General features: G+C 37.5%; 1 protein-coding gene across 4 annotated transcripts in view; it reads left to right on the top strand.

Moving 5' to 3' along the window:
• Positions 1-15,491, top strand: part of PLD1 (phospholipase D1) — a 224,681-nt gene that overhangs the window by 160,364 nt on the left and 48,826 nt on the right. For all 4 annotated transcript variants that reach the window (XM_068546244.1, XM_068546243.1, XM_068546245.1 and 1 more), the window contains one exon: positions 5,124-5,212. In XM_068546244.1, coding sequence (XP_068402345.1) covers positions 5,124-5,212 — 89 coding nt within the window. The remainder of the gene's footprint in view (positions 1-5,123; positions 5,213-15,491) is intronic.

Below are 15,491 nucleotides of genomic sequence, written 5' to 3'. Positions count from 1 at the left end.
ACCCTCTCCAGCATTTGTTGTTTGTACATTTTCTGATGATGCCCATTCTAACAGGAGTGAGGTGATACCTCATTGTAGTTTTGCTTTGCATTTCTCTAATAATTAGTGATGTTGAGCATCTTTTCATGTGCTTCGTGGCCGTCTGTATGTCTTCTTTGGCGAAATGTCTATTTAGGTCTTCTGCCCATTTTTGGATTGGGGTGTTTGTTTCTTTAATATTGAGCTGAATGAGCTGTTTATATATTTTGGAGATTAATCCTTTGTCCGTTGATTGGTTTGCAAATATTTTCTCCCATTCTGAGGGTTGTCTTCTCGTCTTGTTTATGGTTTCCTTTGCTGCGCAAAAGCTTTGAAGTTTCATTAGGTCCCATATGTTTATTTTTGTTTTTATTTCCATTACTCTAGGAGGTGGATCAAAAAAGATCTTGCTGTGATTTATGTCCAAGAGTGTTCTTCCTATGTTTTCCTCTAAGAGTTTTATAGTGTCCAGTCTTATATTTAGGTCTCTAATCCATTTTGAGTTTATTTTTGTGTATGGTGTTAGGGAGTATTCTAATTTCATTCTTTTACATGTAGCTGTCCAGTTTTCCCAGCACCACTTATTGAAGAGACTGTCTTTTCTCCATTGTATATCTTTGCCTCGTTTGTCATAGATTAGTTGACCATAGGTGCAGTGGGTTAATCTCTGGGCTTTCTATCTTGTTCCATTGATCTATGTTACTGTTTTTGTGCCAGTACCATATTGTCTTGATTACTGTAGCTTTGTAGTATAGTCTGAAGTCAGGGAGTCTGATTCCTCCAGCTCCATTTTTTTGCCTCAAGACTGCTTTGGCTATTCGGGGTCTTTTGTGTCTCCATACAAATTTTAAGATGATTTGTTCTAGCTCCGTAAAAAATGCCATTGGTAATTTGATAGGGATTGCATTGAATCTGTAGATTGCTTTGGGTAGTATAGTCATTTTCACAATGTTGATTCTTCCAGTCCAAGAACATGGTATATCTCTCCATCTGTTGGTATCATCTTTAATTTCTTTCATCAGTGTCTTATAGTTTTCTGCATACAGGTCTTTTGTCTCCCTAGGTAGGTTTATTCCTAGGTATTTTATTCTTTTTGTTGCAATGGTAAATGGGAGTGTTTCCATAATTTCTCTTTCAGATATTTCATCATTAGTGTATAGGAATGCAAGAGATTTCTGTGCATTAATTTTGTATCCTGCAACTTTACCATATTCATTAATTAGCTCTAGCAGTTTTCTGGTGGCAGTTTTAGGATTCTCTATGTATAGTATCATGTCATCCGCAAACAGTGACAGTTTTACTTCTTCTTTTCCAATTTGTATTCCTTTTATTTCTTTTTCTTCTCTGATTGCCGTGGCTAGGACTTCCAGAACTATGTTGAATAATAGTGGTGAGAGTGGACATCCTTGTCTCGTTCCTGATCTTAGAGGAAATGCTTTCAGTTTTTCACCATTGAGAATGATGTTTGCTGTGGGTTTGTCATATATGGCCTATATTATGTTGAGGTCGGTTCCCTCTACGCCCACTTTCTGGAGAGTTTTTATCATAAATCGGTGTTGAATTTTGTCAAAAGCTTTTTCTGCATCTATTGAGATGATCATATGGTTTTTCTTCTTCAATTTGTTAATATGGTGTATCACATTGATTGATTTGCGTATATTGAAGAATCCTTGCAACCCTGGGATAAATCCCACTTGATCGTGGTGTATGATCCTTTTAATGTGTTGTTGGATTCTGTTTGCTAGTATTTTGTTGAGGATTTTTGCATCTATATTCATCAGTGATATTGGTCTGTAATTTTCTTTTTTTGTAGTGTCTTTGTCTGGTTTTGGTATCAGGGTGATGGTGGCCTCATAGAATGAATTTGGGAGTGTTCCTTCCTCTGCAATTTTTTGGAAGAGTTTGAGAAGGATGGGTGTTAGCTCTTCCCTAAATGTTTGATAGAATTCACCTGTGAAGCCATCTGGTCCTGGGCTTTTGTTTGTTGGAAGGTTTTTAATCACAGTTTCAATTTCATTACTTGTGATTGGTCTGTTCATGTTTTCTGTTTCTTCCTGGTTCAGTCTTGGAAGGTTATACCTTTCTAAAAATTTGTCCATTTCTTCCAGGTTTTCCATTTTATTGGCATAAAGTTGCTTGTAGTAGTCTCTTAGGATGCTTTGTATTTCTGCGGTGTCTGTTGTAACTTCTCCTTTTTCATTTCTGATTTTATTGATTTGAGTCCTCTCCCTCTTTTTCTTGATGAGTCTGGCTATTGGCTTATCAATTTTGTTTATCTTCTCAAAGAACCAGCTTTTAGTTTTATTGATCTTTGCTATTGTTTTCTTTGTTTCTATTTCATTTATTTCTGCTCTGATCTTTATGATTTCTTTCCTTCTGCTAACTTTGGGTTTTGTTTGTTCTTCTTTCTCTAGTTTCTTTAGGTGTAAGGTTAGATTGTTTACTTGAGATTTTTCTTGTTTCTTGAGGTAGGCTTGTATAGCTATAAACTTCCCTCTTAGAACTGCTTTCGCTGCATCCCATAGGTTTTGGGTTGTCGTGTTTTCATTGTCATTTGTCTCTAGGTATTTTTTGATTTCCTCTTTGATTTCTTCAGTGATCTCTTGGTTATTTAGTAACGTATTGTTAAGCCTCCATGTACGTTTTTTGCCCTGTAATTCATTTCTAATCTCATAGCGTTGTGGTCAGAAAAGATGCTTGATATGATTTCAATTTTCTTAAATTTACTGAGGCTTGATTTGTGACCCAAGATGTGATCTATCCTGGAGAATGTTCCGTGCGCACTTGAGAAGAACGTGTAATCTGCTGTTTTTGGATGGAATGTCCTATATATATCAATTAAATCTATCTGGTCTATTGTGTCATTTAAAGCTTCTGTTTCCTTATTTATTTTCATTTTGGATGATCTGTCCGTTGGTGTAAGTGAGGTGTTAAAGTCCCCCACTATTATTGTGTTACTGTCGATTTCCTCTTTTATAGCTGTTAGCAGTTGCCTTATGTATTGAGGTGCTCCTATGTTGGGTGCATATATATTTATAATTGTTATGTCTTCTTCTTGGATTGATCCCTTGATCATTATGTAGTGTCCTTCCTTGTCTCTTGTAACATTTTTTATTTTAAAGTCTATTTTATCTGCTATGAATATAGCTACTCCAGCTTTCTTTTGATTTCCATTTGCATGGAATATCTTTTTCCATCCCCTCACTTTCAGTCTGTATGTGTCCCTAGGTCTAAAGTGGGTCTCTTGTCGACAGCATATAGATGGGTCTTGTTTTTGTATCCATTCAGCCAGTCTATGTCTTTTGGTTGGGGCATTTAATCCATTCACGTTTAAGGTAATTATCGATATGTATGTTCCTATGACCATTTTCTTAATTGTTTTGGGTTTGTTTTTGTAGGTCTTTTTCTTCTCTTGTGTTTCCTGCCTAGAGAAGTTCCTTTAGCATTTGTTGTAGAGCTGGTTTGGTGGTGCTGAATTCTCTTAGCTTTTGCTTGTCTGTAAAGCTTTTGATTTCTCCATCAAATCTAAATGAGATCCTTGCTGGGTAGAGTAATCTTGGTTGTAGGTTCTTCCCTTTCATCACTTTAAGTATATCATGCCACTCCCTTCTGGCTTGCAGAGTTTCTGCTGAGAAATCAGCTGTTAACCTTATGGGAGTTCCCTTGTATGTTGTTTGTCGTTTTTCCCTTGCTGCTTTCAATAATTTTTCTTTGTCTTTAATTTTTGCCACTTTGATTACTATGTGTCTTGGCGTGTTTCTCCTTGGGTTTATCCTGTATGGGACTCTCTGCGCTTCCTGGACTTGGGTGGCTATTTCCTTTCCCATGTTAGGGAAGTTTTCGACTATAATCTCTTCAAATATTTTCTCTGGTCCCTTCTCTCTCTCTTCACCTTCTGGGACCCCTATAATGCGAATGTTGTTGCGTTTAATGTTGTCCCAGAGGTCTCTTAGGCTGTCTTCATTTCTTTTTATTCTTTTTTCTTTAGTCTGTTCCGCAGCAGTGAATTCCACCATTCTGTCTTCCAGGTCACTTATCCGTTCTTCTGCCTCAGTTATTCTGCTATTGATTCCTTCTAGTGTAGTTTTCATTTCAGTTATTGTATTGGTCATCTCTGTTTGTTTGTTCTTTAATTCTTCTAGGTCTTTGTTAATCATTTCTTGCATCTTCTCAATCTTTGCCTCCATTCTTATTCCGAGGTCCTGGATCATCTTCACTATCATTATTCTGAATTCTTTTTCTGGAAGGTTGCCTATCTCCACTTCATTTAGTTGTTTTTCTGGGGTTTTTTCTTGTTCCTTCATCTGGTACATAGCCCTCTGCCTTTTCATCTTGTCTATCTTTCTGTAACTGTGGTTTTTGGTCCACAGGCTGCAGGATTGTAGTTTTTCTTGCTTCTGCTGTCTGCCCTCTGGTGGTTGAGGCGATCTAATAGTAAGAGTTTTAAAGAATGTTGCATGAACCTATAAGCAGAAGTAGTTAAAGAAAAAAAAAATAAAAATATTTCTCTTTCCATCTTATTGGTTTATTTATATAATGCAACATACTTACAAAAGAGATTTGTAACTACTTAAAATAGAAGTTCAGGAATAATAAGAGACCTAAACAAATGAGATAAGATCAAGGCAGATACTAGGAAATAGTGGAGAAAATTAGACCAGGATTCTGCCACCTACCCTGTTCAAAAATAAACTTAGCGTGAGGTAGAATGTTTGCCAATACGGAATTTTTAATCAGAAGCATTTATACAGTGTGTGAATCTGAAAAACCTGATTTCTCTATTAAGTTCAGAATGTTCCTACCATTCTAAGAATGTAACCTACAAGGAATTTGCATGATGAAATAATAGTTTAGCCTTCCACTTTACTAGGACGATATAGGTGATATTGCTTAGAAATGCATGAGACCCAGAGTGACATGAGACTTCTTTTATTCCCAGTGTCATTTACTTTCCTGAGGTGATTTTAGGAATCAGAACATGTCTGCTAGGTGAAACATTTTTTAAAAAAATATCAATGTAGTTTTTTGTTATATGCCACATTTTCCTTATATGCATGCTACTAAGATAAGAAAAACTTATTATAAATCTCATCTGTTTTGCGTAGAACCAGTTTTTCATAAGCTGTGCTGATGACAAAGTTGTGTTCAACAAGGTTGGCGATGCCATTGCTCAGAGGATACTGAAAGCTCACAGGTAAGGTTCTTGGCATTTTGGTAGGAGCTGTTACTGCAGATGTTCTTGCATTTACCGCTAAAATGACTTTTGAAAGCCCATTTTTAAAATACTGTCTTTTTCTAACAGGCATGACTTTGGTTCAACTACCAGTAGGTTATTGATTCCTTAAATCTGAGTCAGCTGCTGAGAATTTTTGAGTCCATTTTTGAGGGGCCCTGAATGCTCCCAGAGCACAGTCATTTTTTCCTGGCCAGTCTCTTTCCCACGCATTAGATTTGTGATTTGATTTATTTAAAGGCAGACAGTGAGCTGTGTTCACTTAAAACTCAAAGCAAAATAGTCATAACGTTTTTCCATGGGTTATATTTAAATTCTTGTTACCCTCTGTCGTATTTTTTCAGGGATTATTTTCTTTAATAACACTTTTATTAAGATATAATTCACATACCATACAATCCACCCAAAGTGGACAATTTAGTCATCTGTAGTATATTCACAGAGTTGTGTGCAACCATCGCTGAATCAATTTTAGAACGTTTTCATCACCCCAGAAAGGAACCGCATACTTATTAGCAGTCACTACCCATTCCCCCTTTTCTTAGCCCCTGGCAACCACTAATCTACTTTCTTTCTCTGTAGATTTGCCTGGTCTGGTCGTTTCATATAAATGAAGTCATACAATATGTGATCTTTTGTGACTTGCTTCTTTCACTTAGCTTAATGTTATAGAATGTACCAGTATTTCATTTATTTTTATTGTCAGGTAATATTTCATTATCTGGGTATACTTCATATAAATGGATTTATCCATTCATCAATTGGTATATATTTGGGTTGCTTCTACTTTTTGGCTATTATGAATAAAGATGCTATAAACATTCTGTACTAGTTTTTATGTGAGACATGTTTTCATTACTCTAGGGGTGGAATTACTGGATCATATGGTAACTCTATGTTTAACATTTTGAGAAACTGTCAGAATGTTTTCAAAAGTGGCAACACCATTTTACATTCCCATAGTGTATGAGGGTTCCAATTTCTCTGTATCATCACTAATACTTATTATCATCTCTCTTTTTGATTATAGCGGTCCTAGTAGGTGTGAAATGGTATCTCATGTGGTTTTGATTTGAATTTCCCTAGTGACTAATAATGTTGAGTATTTTTTTGTTTATTGGCCATTCATGTATTATCCTTGTCCATTGTTTAATTAGGTTGTCTTTTTATTACTGAGTTGTAAGAGTTCTTTAGGTATTCTGGATACAAGTCTTATATCAGATTTATGATTTGCAAATATTTGCTCCCATTCAGTCTGTTTTCTTTTTTACTTTCTTGGTAGTGTCCTTTGAAACACAGAAGTTTTAAATTCTGATAAAGTTCCATTTATCTTTTTTTTCCCCTTTATTGCTGTGCTTTGGTTTCATAGCTGAGAAACCACTGCCTAATCCAAAATCATGAAGATTTATGCCTGTTCTCTTCTAAGAATGTTATAGTTTTAGCTCTTACATTTAGGTCTTGATTCATTTTGAGTTACTTTTTGTATATGGTGTGAGGTAGAGGTCCAACTTCATTCTTTTGCATGTGGATATACAGTTGTTCCAGCACCATTTGTTGAAAAGTCTATTCTTTCCCTACTGAATTGTCTTGACACCTGGGACTATTTCTTTTTATGGCTGATTTTAGCTCTGTGTAAAAACAGCAAAATAAACAAACAAACAAAATTATTACATTTTATTATCTTAATTCATTGAACATATGCAGTGGAGAATGCTAAGTACATATGCATTTGGGGCTTAAAACATTTTTTGACTTCCAGTGTCCTGTGGTACTTTAATATCTTTTTTTCACGAAATATGTGGGGATTTTTAGACTAAGAACATTTTATAACAACAAATACCAGCATTTTATATGATTCACAGTTTATATCCACAGACTCTTACTGAATTTTCACAACTACCCTTGAAAGTAGATCATATAGTTTTGTTGTTATTGTTGTTGCTGTACATTTTTATTTTTATTTTTTTCTGCTTAATTCCTTTATTAGCATTTAAGTGAGATACCTCTGCACTTTTTAGTGGTTGGTCTGGGGATTACAATATGCATCTTTTTTTTTTGTCCCCATTTTTAAAGTTAAACTGAGATGAAAGAGTTGGTGTGACTTGTCTGGGCCACTAACAGCAAAAGGCAAAAACAGCTTTGAAGCAAAGTCTTTGGACTTTGGACCCAATGCCTCCCACACCATGTAACTCCAATGCATTGACAGTTAGGATTAGAGGCCACTTCAGGGTTGCCCCAGATTGAAGCAAGTAGGTTGGGCCTTTGTAATCTCCTCCTCCCGTTGACTGGTCTTTGGATGTAAGCTGACTTCAGGAAATGGGCATGGCCTTGGGTGAGGCAGGCCCCTTTGGCCTCTGGAGGGCAGTTCCTGGAGAAAGGCTTCACTGTGAGTGAGTAGCCAGCGGCCAGCTCTCTCAGCAGCTGGGGGAATGGCTGTCTTGATCCCACAGTGAGGGCCTTTGGGCAGCAAGGCACAATACTCACTCATCCTGCGGGGTGTCCAGTGTTTCTCACCCCTTCCCATGCATCAAAATCACCACTTTACAAAAACACAGAGGGCTGGACTCAACTCCAGGCTTGCTGGATCAGAATTTTCTGGAGGAGGGCCCAAGTACCTGTATTTTATAATATTCCACAGGCACAGCCAGGACTATATAGTACTCATCTAGAACAGCGTATATGGCCATAAATATGAATGATGGTCTGTGGTTTTACAAGTGACCTTTATTCTTTGCCTTCTCATATGCTTTTATTAAGAAAGTCACCAAGGACTGTTTCTGAGATGACTTAAAAACAGTCTTGTTAACAGTTAAACACATATGTACACACAGAGATTCCTTGTATCCTTTCCAGTCTCCAGTCTCCCAATTTTCTGGGTCAACTTATGTCTCATTTACAAAATTGCATTATATTTCTGACAACTCTTGCATTTTATTGATGCAGGAGTGTCCCGTTTATAAAGCACATTTGGCAAAAAAGAAAAATAATTTTTTCATGAAATTGAAATGCCACAAAAATACATTAAATTGACAAATGAGCTCATTGGGCTGAGCAGTGAATCATGAATTTTGGAACTTTGACAGCTAATTAGGAGAGTAGGATGAATCCCAACTTCACTCACCCCAGTTATTCACTTATTAGTACATGGTTTAATAAATATCTGTAAGATTTGTTTTTAAGTGTTCAGGAGCCTGAAAGAATATTTTTCTTTAGCATATTAATTTGTCTTTTAATATCTGGACTTCTTCTAAAATCATAGCACTTTAAGGCTGGAAGGAATGTTAAGATATTTTCTGATTGAACATTTCCCAGTGACCCTGGGATCCACGGTAAGAGAGCATGGTAAGGTAGCATCTGTTGCAGATTTTATCTCATGCTTAGAAGTTCACAGAGCACCTTAAAGGGTGGCAATTTCAGGCTCACTTTGTAGAAACTGGGAAATGAGTTCGTCAAATTTCAAATTAACCGTGTGTCATTTAGCTCTGATCTCTCAATAATCTCACTTGCTTTGACAGTCACATTTTAAAGTGGTATGTATATCACACATTCAAACTTAGTGGATACACACACATATCCTGGAAACCTATTTTACATTGTCCCCCTTCTCTGTATCTCCACATTATCATTTATCTCCTGTGTTAATTCCAAACTGTAAAATATATTTTCATTGAATCATTTCAAATCTGTGAGCTTGTATTCTTAGGACAAAGGTAAAGGTAGAATTAGAAAGCTCATCTTGCAGGCTGCCTACAGAGGCTCCCCTCCTTCTCACTGAGGGCCGTCGTGTGCCATCCCCAAGCTTACCCCTCTCTCTTCCTTCCACTCTTCTGCTCTCCACTCTTCTGAAACTCAGAACTTCCCTGCCAGAGTCACGTGCCTAGCAACAAGTATAACTTTGGTTGTTGGAAAAAGAATAGAATAGAGCACAAAGCAGATGGAGGGAAATGACAGTCAGCATACAGCCAACCTGACCAAGGAACACAGACTCTCTCCCAGGACCCTCCCACCCTAGAGAGATTGGCGTCTTTAAATTGCCAACTTCTCTCAACTGGGCTGAGCCTTTACTTTTCCGCCAGTGCTGGAATCCGGTCCCACACCAGTTCCCTAAAGTGAGTTCTCTGCTTCCCTCACTTTCTCCTCATTCTTTCTCAGCAGCTGTAATTTTTTTTTTAATTAATTTTTATTGGAGTATAATTGATTTACAATGTTGTGTTAGTTTTTGCTGTACAGCAAAGTGAGTCAGTTATACATATACATACATACACTCTTTTTTAGATTCTTTTCCCATATAGGGCATTACAGAGTATTGAGTAGAGTTCCCTGTGCTATACAGTAGGTTCTTATTAGTTATCTATTTTGTATATAGTAGTGTGTATATGTCAATCCCAGTTTCCCAATTTAGCTTTCCCCCACTTTGCCCCTTGGTAATCATAAGTTTGTTTTCTACATCTGTGACTCTATTTCTATTTTGTAAATAGGTTCTTTTGTACCATTTTTTTAGATTCCACATATAAGCGATATCATAAGATATTCTCTGTGACTTAACGTTACTCAGTAGACAATCTCTAGGTCCATCCATGTCGCTGCAGATGGCATTATTTCATTCTTTTTTATGGCTGAGTAATATTCCATTGTATATATGTACCACATCTTCTTTATCCATTCTTCCATCAGTGGACATTTAGGTTGCTTCCATGTCCTGGCTATTGTAAATAGTGCTGCAGTGAACATTGGGGTACATGTATCTTTTTGAATTATGGTTTTCTCAGGGTATATGCCCAGGAGTGGGATTGCTGGATCATATGGTAGCTCTATTTTTAGTTTTTTAAGGAACCTCCATACTGTTCTCCATAGTGGCTGCACCAATTTACATTCCCACCAGCAGTGTAGGAGGCTTCCCTTTTCTCCACACCCTCTCCAGCATCCATAGTTCTTTACAGAAACAGGCCAAGCCTCCATGATCTGATTCATGACCTAGAGCCTCAGAATACTGTTCACCCCAAGCTGAACTAAAAATAACTGGGAATCTCTGCAGAAAACAAAAGGTCTGCTCTAAAAAATAAAACTGTCTTCGAGTTGAGACCAGCTCCCAACCCACTGGAAGCCTGTCTTTGACAACTCAAATAGGACTAGAGATCAGGGAGAAGAAATCATAATCCACAGTATAGAATTGACTGGCTTATACCATGTTTGAATAAGCCAAAACGTAGAGTGTAACCAGATGGTCCAAGTAGAAAACATTTTAAAACACTGTGTGCCATGAATGTATGGTTTCTGAGGGTGAAACCAGTTTTGCTTATGGAAACTTGACATGCATAATTTTGCTGCCCTGCTAAAAAGTTTGGAGGGAGAGAGTGCATTTTGCACTGTTATCACCACAAGTTTGACACATGCAATGAAATTAGGCAGTTGATTTAATGCTTCTGTATTTTAATATTAAACTGCACTGGAAAATACACAATTAAACTGCCTTGGAAAATACACAATTTTGAAAATCACTCAAACTCTTCGTGCTTCCTGTAACTGTAGAACAGTGCCAGATAGTACTTGCAGTTTGCCCATGGGTGATGGTATGAGGGACCTCCTCTGGGGAATCTGAAATTAATTGGGAACCAGATGTCTGGAGATCTGAGTTCTTCCCAACTCTGTGTCTACAGGTATGTGACCTTTTGAATCTATCATTTTTGCCTTTCTGGTACTCTGTTTTTTCACCAACAAAGAGAATAATAATATCTGCCCTACCTATCTCATATGAATAGATGTGAAAGCAATTTGAAAACCGTAAAGCACCAGTTCATGTAAGAAATTATGTTATTTCCAGGAAATTCATCATCTGGAAATATGCTAGCTCGTGGTAAATTCTAGCAGGGACAAAGAACCACAATATCAAATCAACTATTTAGAAATGTTTTAATTAAAGAGGTGTTTAATGTGCCTCATTTTAAATTATTAGGTGACTATTGCTGGATAAGGACAACTTGCTTTGGTTCCCTATCACTGGCACTTCTTCATCCTGTGACAAGTAGAGGCACATGATTAAAACACTGTCTAGAGGTGTCCTGCCAGGAAGCTATAGCTGACTGCTCATGGGAATCAACTTTTAGATTCCCCATTATTGATTGGATTACACCTTCCCCCAAAATATAAAATGAAATGTATTCTGAAACATAATGTGTGTTCAGTTTTGCTTTGCTTTGTTTTAATTTTAGGCACTGTTGATGATTCTTTGAAGCTTTCCAATTGAAATCACTGGTTGTTAATTGATTAATAATGTTATCAAATCGTTTTTGAGTCATTCCACATCCAAGGTGCTTTTTATGCATTCCTTCAATTAATTCTCACATCAGCCTTATGAAGTGGATGCATAATGATTTCCATTCTACAGATGAGGCAGCTGAGGCCAAGTGCGATTATGGTAACTTGCCCACATCATGCAGCTATTAATGAGTGGAACTGGGACTCAGACCACATCTTGAGGACTTAAACTTGTGCTCTTTACCTTGTGCTACCTTTGTAGCTCAGCTACAAAGCTTCCCTCATTTCAAGGGAAGTAGAAATGTTCTAATGTTAAGCCTGCAAGAAATCTAGAAGAGGTACTTTATTTAAAAATTTTTAAAAATCAGATGAACATTTTCTTTTTTTAAAGCAATTGCTTGAATGAAGCAACTGACAAAGGATTAACCTCCAAAATTTACAAGCAGCTCATGCAGCTCAATAACAAAAACACAAACAACCCAATCCAAAAATGGGCAGAAGACCTAAATACACATTTCTCCAAAGAAGATATACAGATGGCCAACAGACACATGAAAGAATGCTCAACATCATTAATCATTAGAGAAATGCAAATCAAAACTACAATGAGGTATCATCTCACACCGGTCAGAATGGCCATCATCAAAAAATCTAGAAACAATAAATGCTGGAGAGGGTGTGGAGGAAAGGGAACACTCTTGCACTGTTGGTGGGAATGTAAATTGATACAGCCACTATGGAGAACAGTATGGAGGTTCCTTAAAAAACTAAAAGTAGAACTACCATACGACCCAGCAATCCCACTACTGGACATATACCCTGAGAAAACCATAATTCAAAAAGAGTCATGTACCACAATGTTCATTGCAGCTCTATTTACAATAGCCAGGACATGGAAGCAACCTAAGTGTCCATCATCGGATGAATGGATAAAGAAGATGTGGCACATGTATACAATGGAATATTACTCAGCCATAAAAAGAAATGAAATGGAGGTATTCGTAGTGAGGTGGATGGAGTTAGAGTCTGTCATACAGAGTGAAGTAAGTCAGAAAGAGAAAAACAAATACAGTATGCTAACACATATATGGAATCTAAGGAAAAAAAAAAAAAAGGTCATGAAGAACCTAGTGGTAATATGGGAATAAAGACACAGAACTACTAGAGAATGGACTTGAGGATATGGGGAGGGGGAAGGGTAAGCTGTGACAAAGTGAGAGAGTGCCATGGACATATATACACTACCAAACGTAAAATAGATAGCTAGTGGGAAGCAGCCGCATAGCACAGGGAGATCAGCTCTGTGCTTTGTGACCACCTAGAGGGGTGGGATAGGGAGGGTGGGAGGGAGGGAGATGCAAGAGGGAAGAGATATGGGAACATATATATACGTATAACTGATTCACTTTGTTATAAAGCAGAAACTACACACCATTGTAAAGCAATTATGCTCCAATAAAGATGTTAAAAAATAAAGTAATTGCTTGATAGATAAAAATTTCTTAGGTTTAAAGAAAAATCTACATCCTATAATTACCACATCCTATAATTTGTGTACCAAGTTGAAAGGACATGTTGGGTATATTTCAGAATCACTGTCTTAACGAAATTTGAGCTGCAGTTATAATAAAAGAAGAAAAATATGAAAATTAAGTATGCCAATGGCTGGTTTCACATTTTATTTTGTAGGATAACCTCCAAGCTCTATGAAATTCATGGAGAAGAGGTTACATTAGGGCAGAGATGACAGATCATGGCAGGAGAACTTTTGATTTAGATCATTTAATTGCTTTTATTTGATTCCAAAAATTATATAAATGATAATCTCAGCAGATAGAGAGAGCAAAGATTAGTACTGGGCAGAGGCCAGAAATCATTTTGAGTCTGAGCATGTGCCCTGGCAGAGAGATGAAGGAAAGGAGAGACTCTTTTTTTAAAAATGAGAATGAAAATGGCTGGGCCATTGTGGGAACAGTTTAATAAGAGGTTTTGTAGAATCTTATTTAAGGGACACTGAGGGACATGCCTGCCAAAGGTTATCAAGTCCAGAGTGAAGTCTAAGTCACACATGCTGGGCTAACCCTGAACATTCTTACATTTAAAAGCTTGCCGTTTTCAAAAGATAACCAACGAAAAAAATTATGTGTGTGTGTGTTTGTGTGCACACACAATATGTAATGTCATAATCTATAAAAATCTCACATATGATATGCAAAGTCAGTGCTAAATAGAACCAGCATTTCTAGGGGACTAGCAATGATTTTCACCAACTCCTTCATTTACAGATGAGAAAACTGAAACCCAGAAAGGTTTACTGCATTTAAAAAGATTTGCCCAACACAAAATAAAATGGGCTATGTCCCAAACCACTGAGAAGCTACAGATCCAATTCTCCCATAACTGATACCACTATAGAATAAAATTCTCTCCACAAAAAAAACAAAAACAAAAAACCACTAATCCCCAACCACAATTCTTCTTACTTCTGGCAGCATTCACTGCTGCAAAATCTACAACGAGAGGATTTATACCAGCTTCTGAAGTTTATGGCAATGAAACATGATCTATAAATCTCAAATTCTCAAAAAATAAAGCATCTTGTCACTGGAGAAACACAATGAGCTCCTTTGGGGCCTTCTTAATAGATCCTGAGACCCCACTCTGAGAAGAAGACCCCTCTTCCGCTGACTACCCACCATGCGGGGGAAGGAGGAGGTGAAGGAGGAGGGGTTCTTCCGGAGAGAACAAGGTGGGAAGCTAGAGGAACACCACTGCTAAGACCCATTTACGTTGGTGAACTAGAACTTGTTTTTAAAGGGGCAAGCAGCATTTCAGCAAATCACAAAAATTGAAAATATTAAAGATCCCACATTCTCATCACCTAAACAATTTACTTTTTGTTTTCCTATTTTCTTTTTGGTCCATATTAATATACAGACATATTTTCTGAGTTGTAATTTATTTCCTTTTCCTGTAACTCACTTGGATTTCTGTCTCAAGTCCCTTTTCCACACAATAGAAGGAAATTTAGTTTAGTCACTTCCTGATAAATGTGGCCAAATTCAGTGGTTTCTCATTATTTCTGCTCCGTATTCAGTCCGTCAGGGTGCCCCTGGCCTTTCCTCCCCTCCCCCATCCTTGGTATAGACGCTAAGGGGCCCTGGATCTTTGGGAAGGGGCTTCTAACACTCAGTATCCATCTGGCTCAAGCCTGTTCTGGCATCTGCTTACTGTAACCTGGGATCCTCAGCCTTCTCCTTTAAAACCTGCCTTTCTGTCCCTTCTCCTCTACTGCTGCCAGTAGAGGGTCCCTGCACTGAGTCTGACTCTTATTTCTTCTTCTTTTTTCTTTTTTTAATTTATTTTTTTGGGCACACTGCCAGCCTGTGGGATCTTAGTTCCCTGACCAGGGATCGAACCCGCACCCCCTGCAGTGGAAGCTCGGATTCTTAACCACCGGACCACCAGGGAAGTTCCTCTTATTTCTTTATACTCCCGCCTCAGCTCAAAGGATCTCTCCCCAGTTCCCCAAATCTAAGAAGCTGACATCTTTGTGCCCTGGTTCCTCGGTGAGAGCGCCGTCCTAGGAGCAATGCCTGCTTCATGTCTCCAGTCACAGAGAGGGGGAAGTTAACACATTTAAGGGGAAAAATTATTTAATATTTCATAGTATCAGCCTGCCACATCTATAATTGTCTCGTAATTGTAACTTTGCATTAGGGCCATTTTAACACACTACCAGAAGTACTTTGCTAGTAAGTCATCATAGTGGTCATTTTAGTGGCTGTAAGAAGTTACATCCATTGAGTGACTATAACATAATTTAGTTAATCATCCCCCCATTATTGGACATTTCCAATTTTTATCTATTATACATAACACCGCTGTAAGAGTTAGTGGGTTTTGAAAGAAAAACTTATTTTAACAAAAAGCCTGAGCATGCAATTTTATAAAATTGTTCTGAACTAAAGTGGATGGAGCAGTT

The sequence above is a fragment of the Eschrichtius robustus genome, chromosome 6, assembly GCF_028021215.1.
Source record: "Eschrichtius robustus isolate mEscRob2 chromosome 6, mEscRob2.pri, whole genome shotgun sequence".
Classification (NCBI taxonomy): domain Eukaryota; kingdom Metazoa; phylum Chordata; class Mammalia; order Artiodactyla; family Eschrichtiidae; genus Eschrichtius; species Eschrichtius robustus.
The sequence above is the reverse complement of the archived record's forward strand: the minus strand, read 5'-3'. Positions and strand labels throughout refer to the sequence as shown.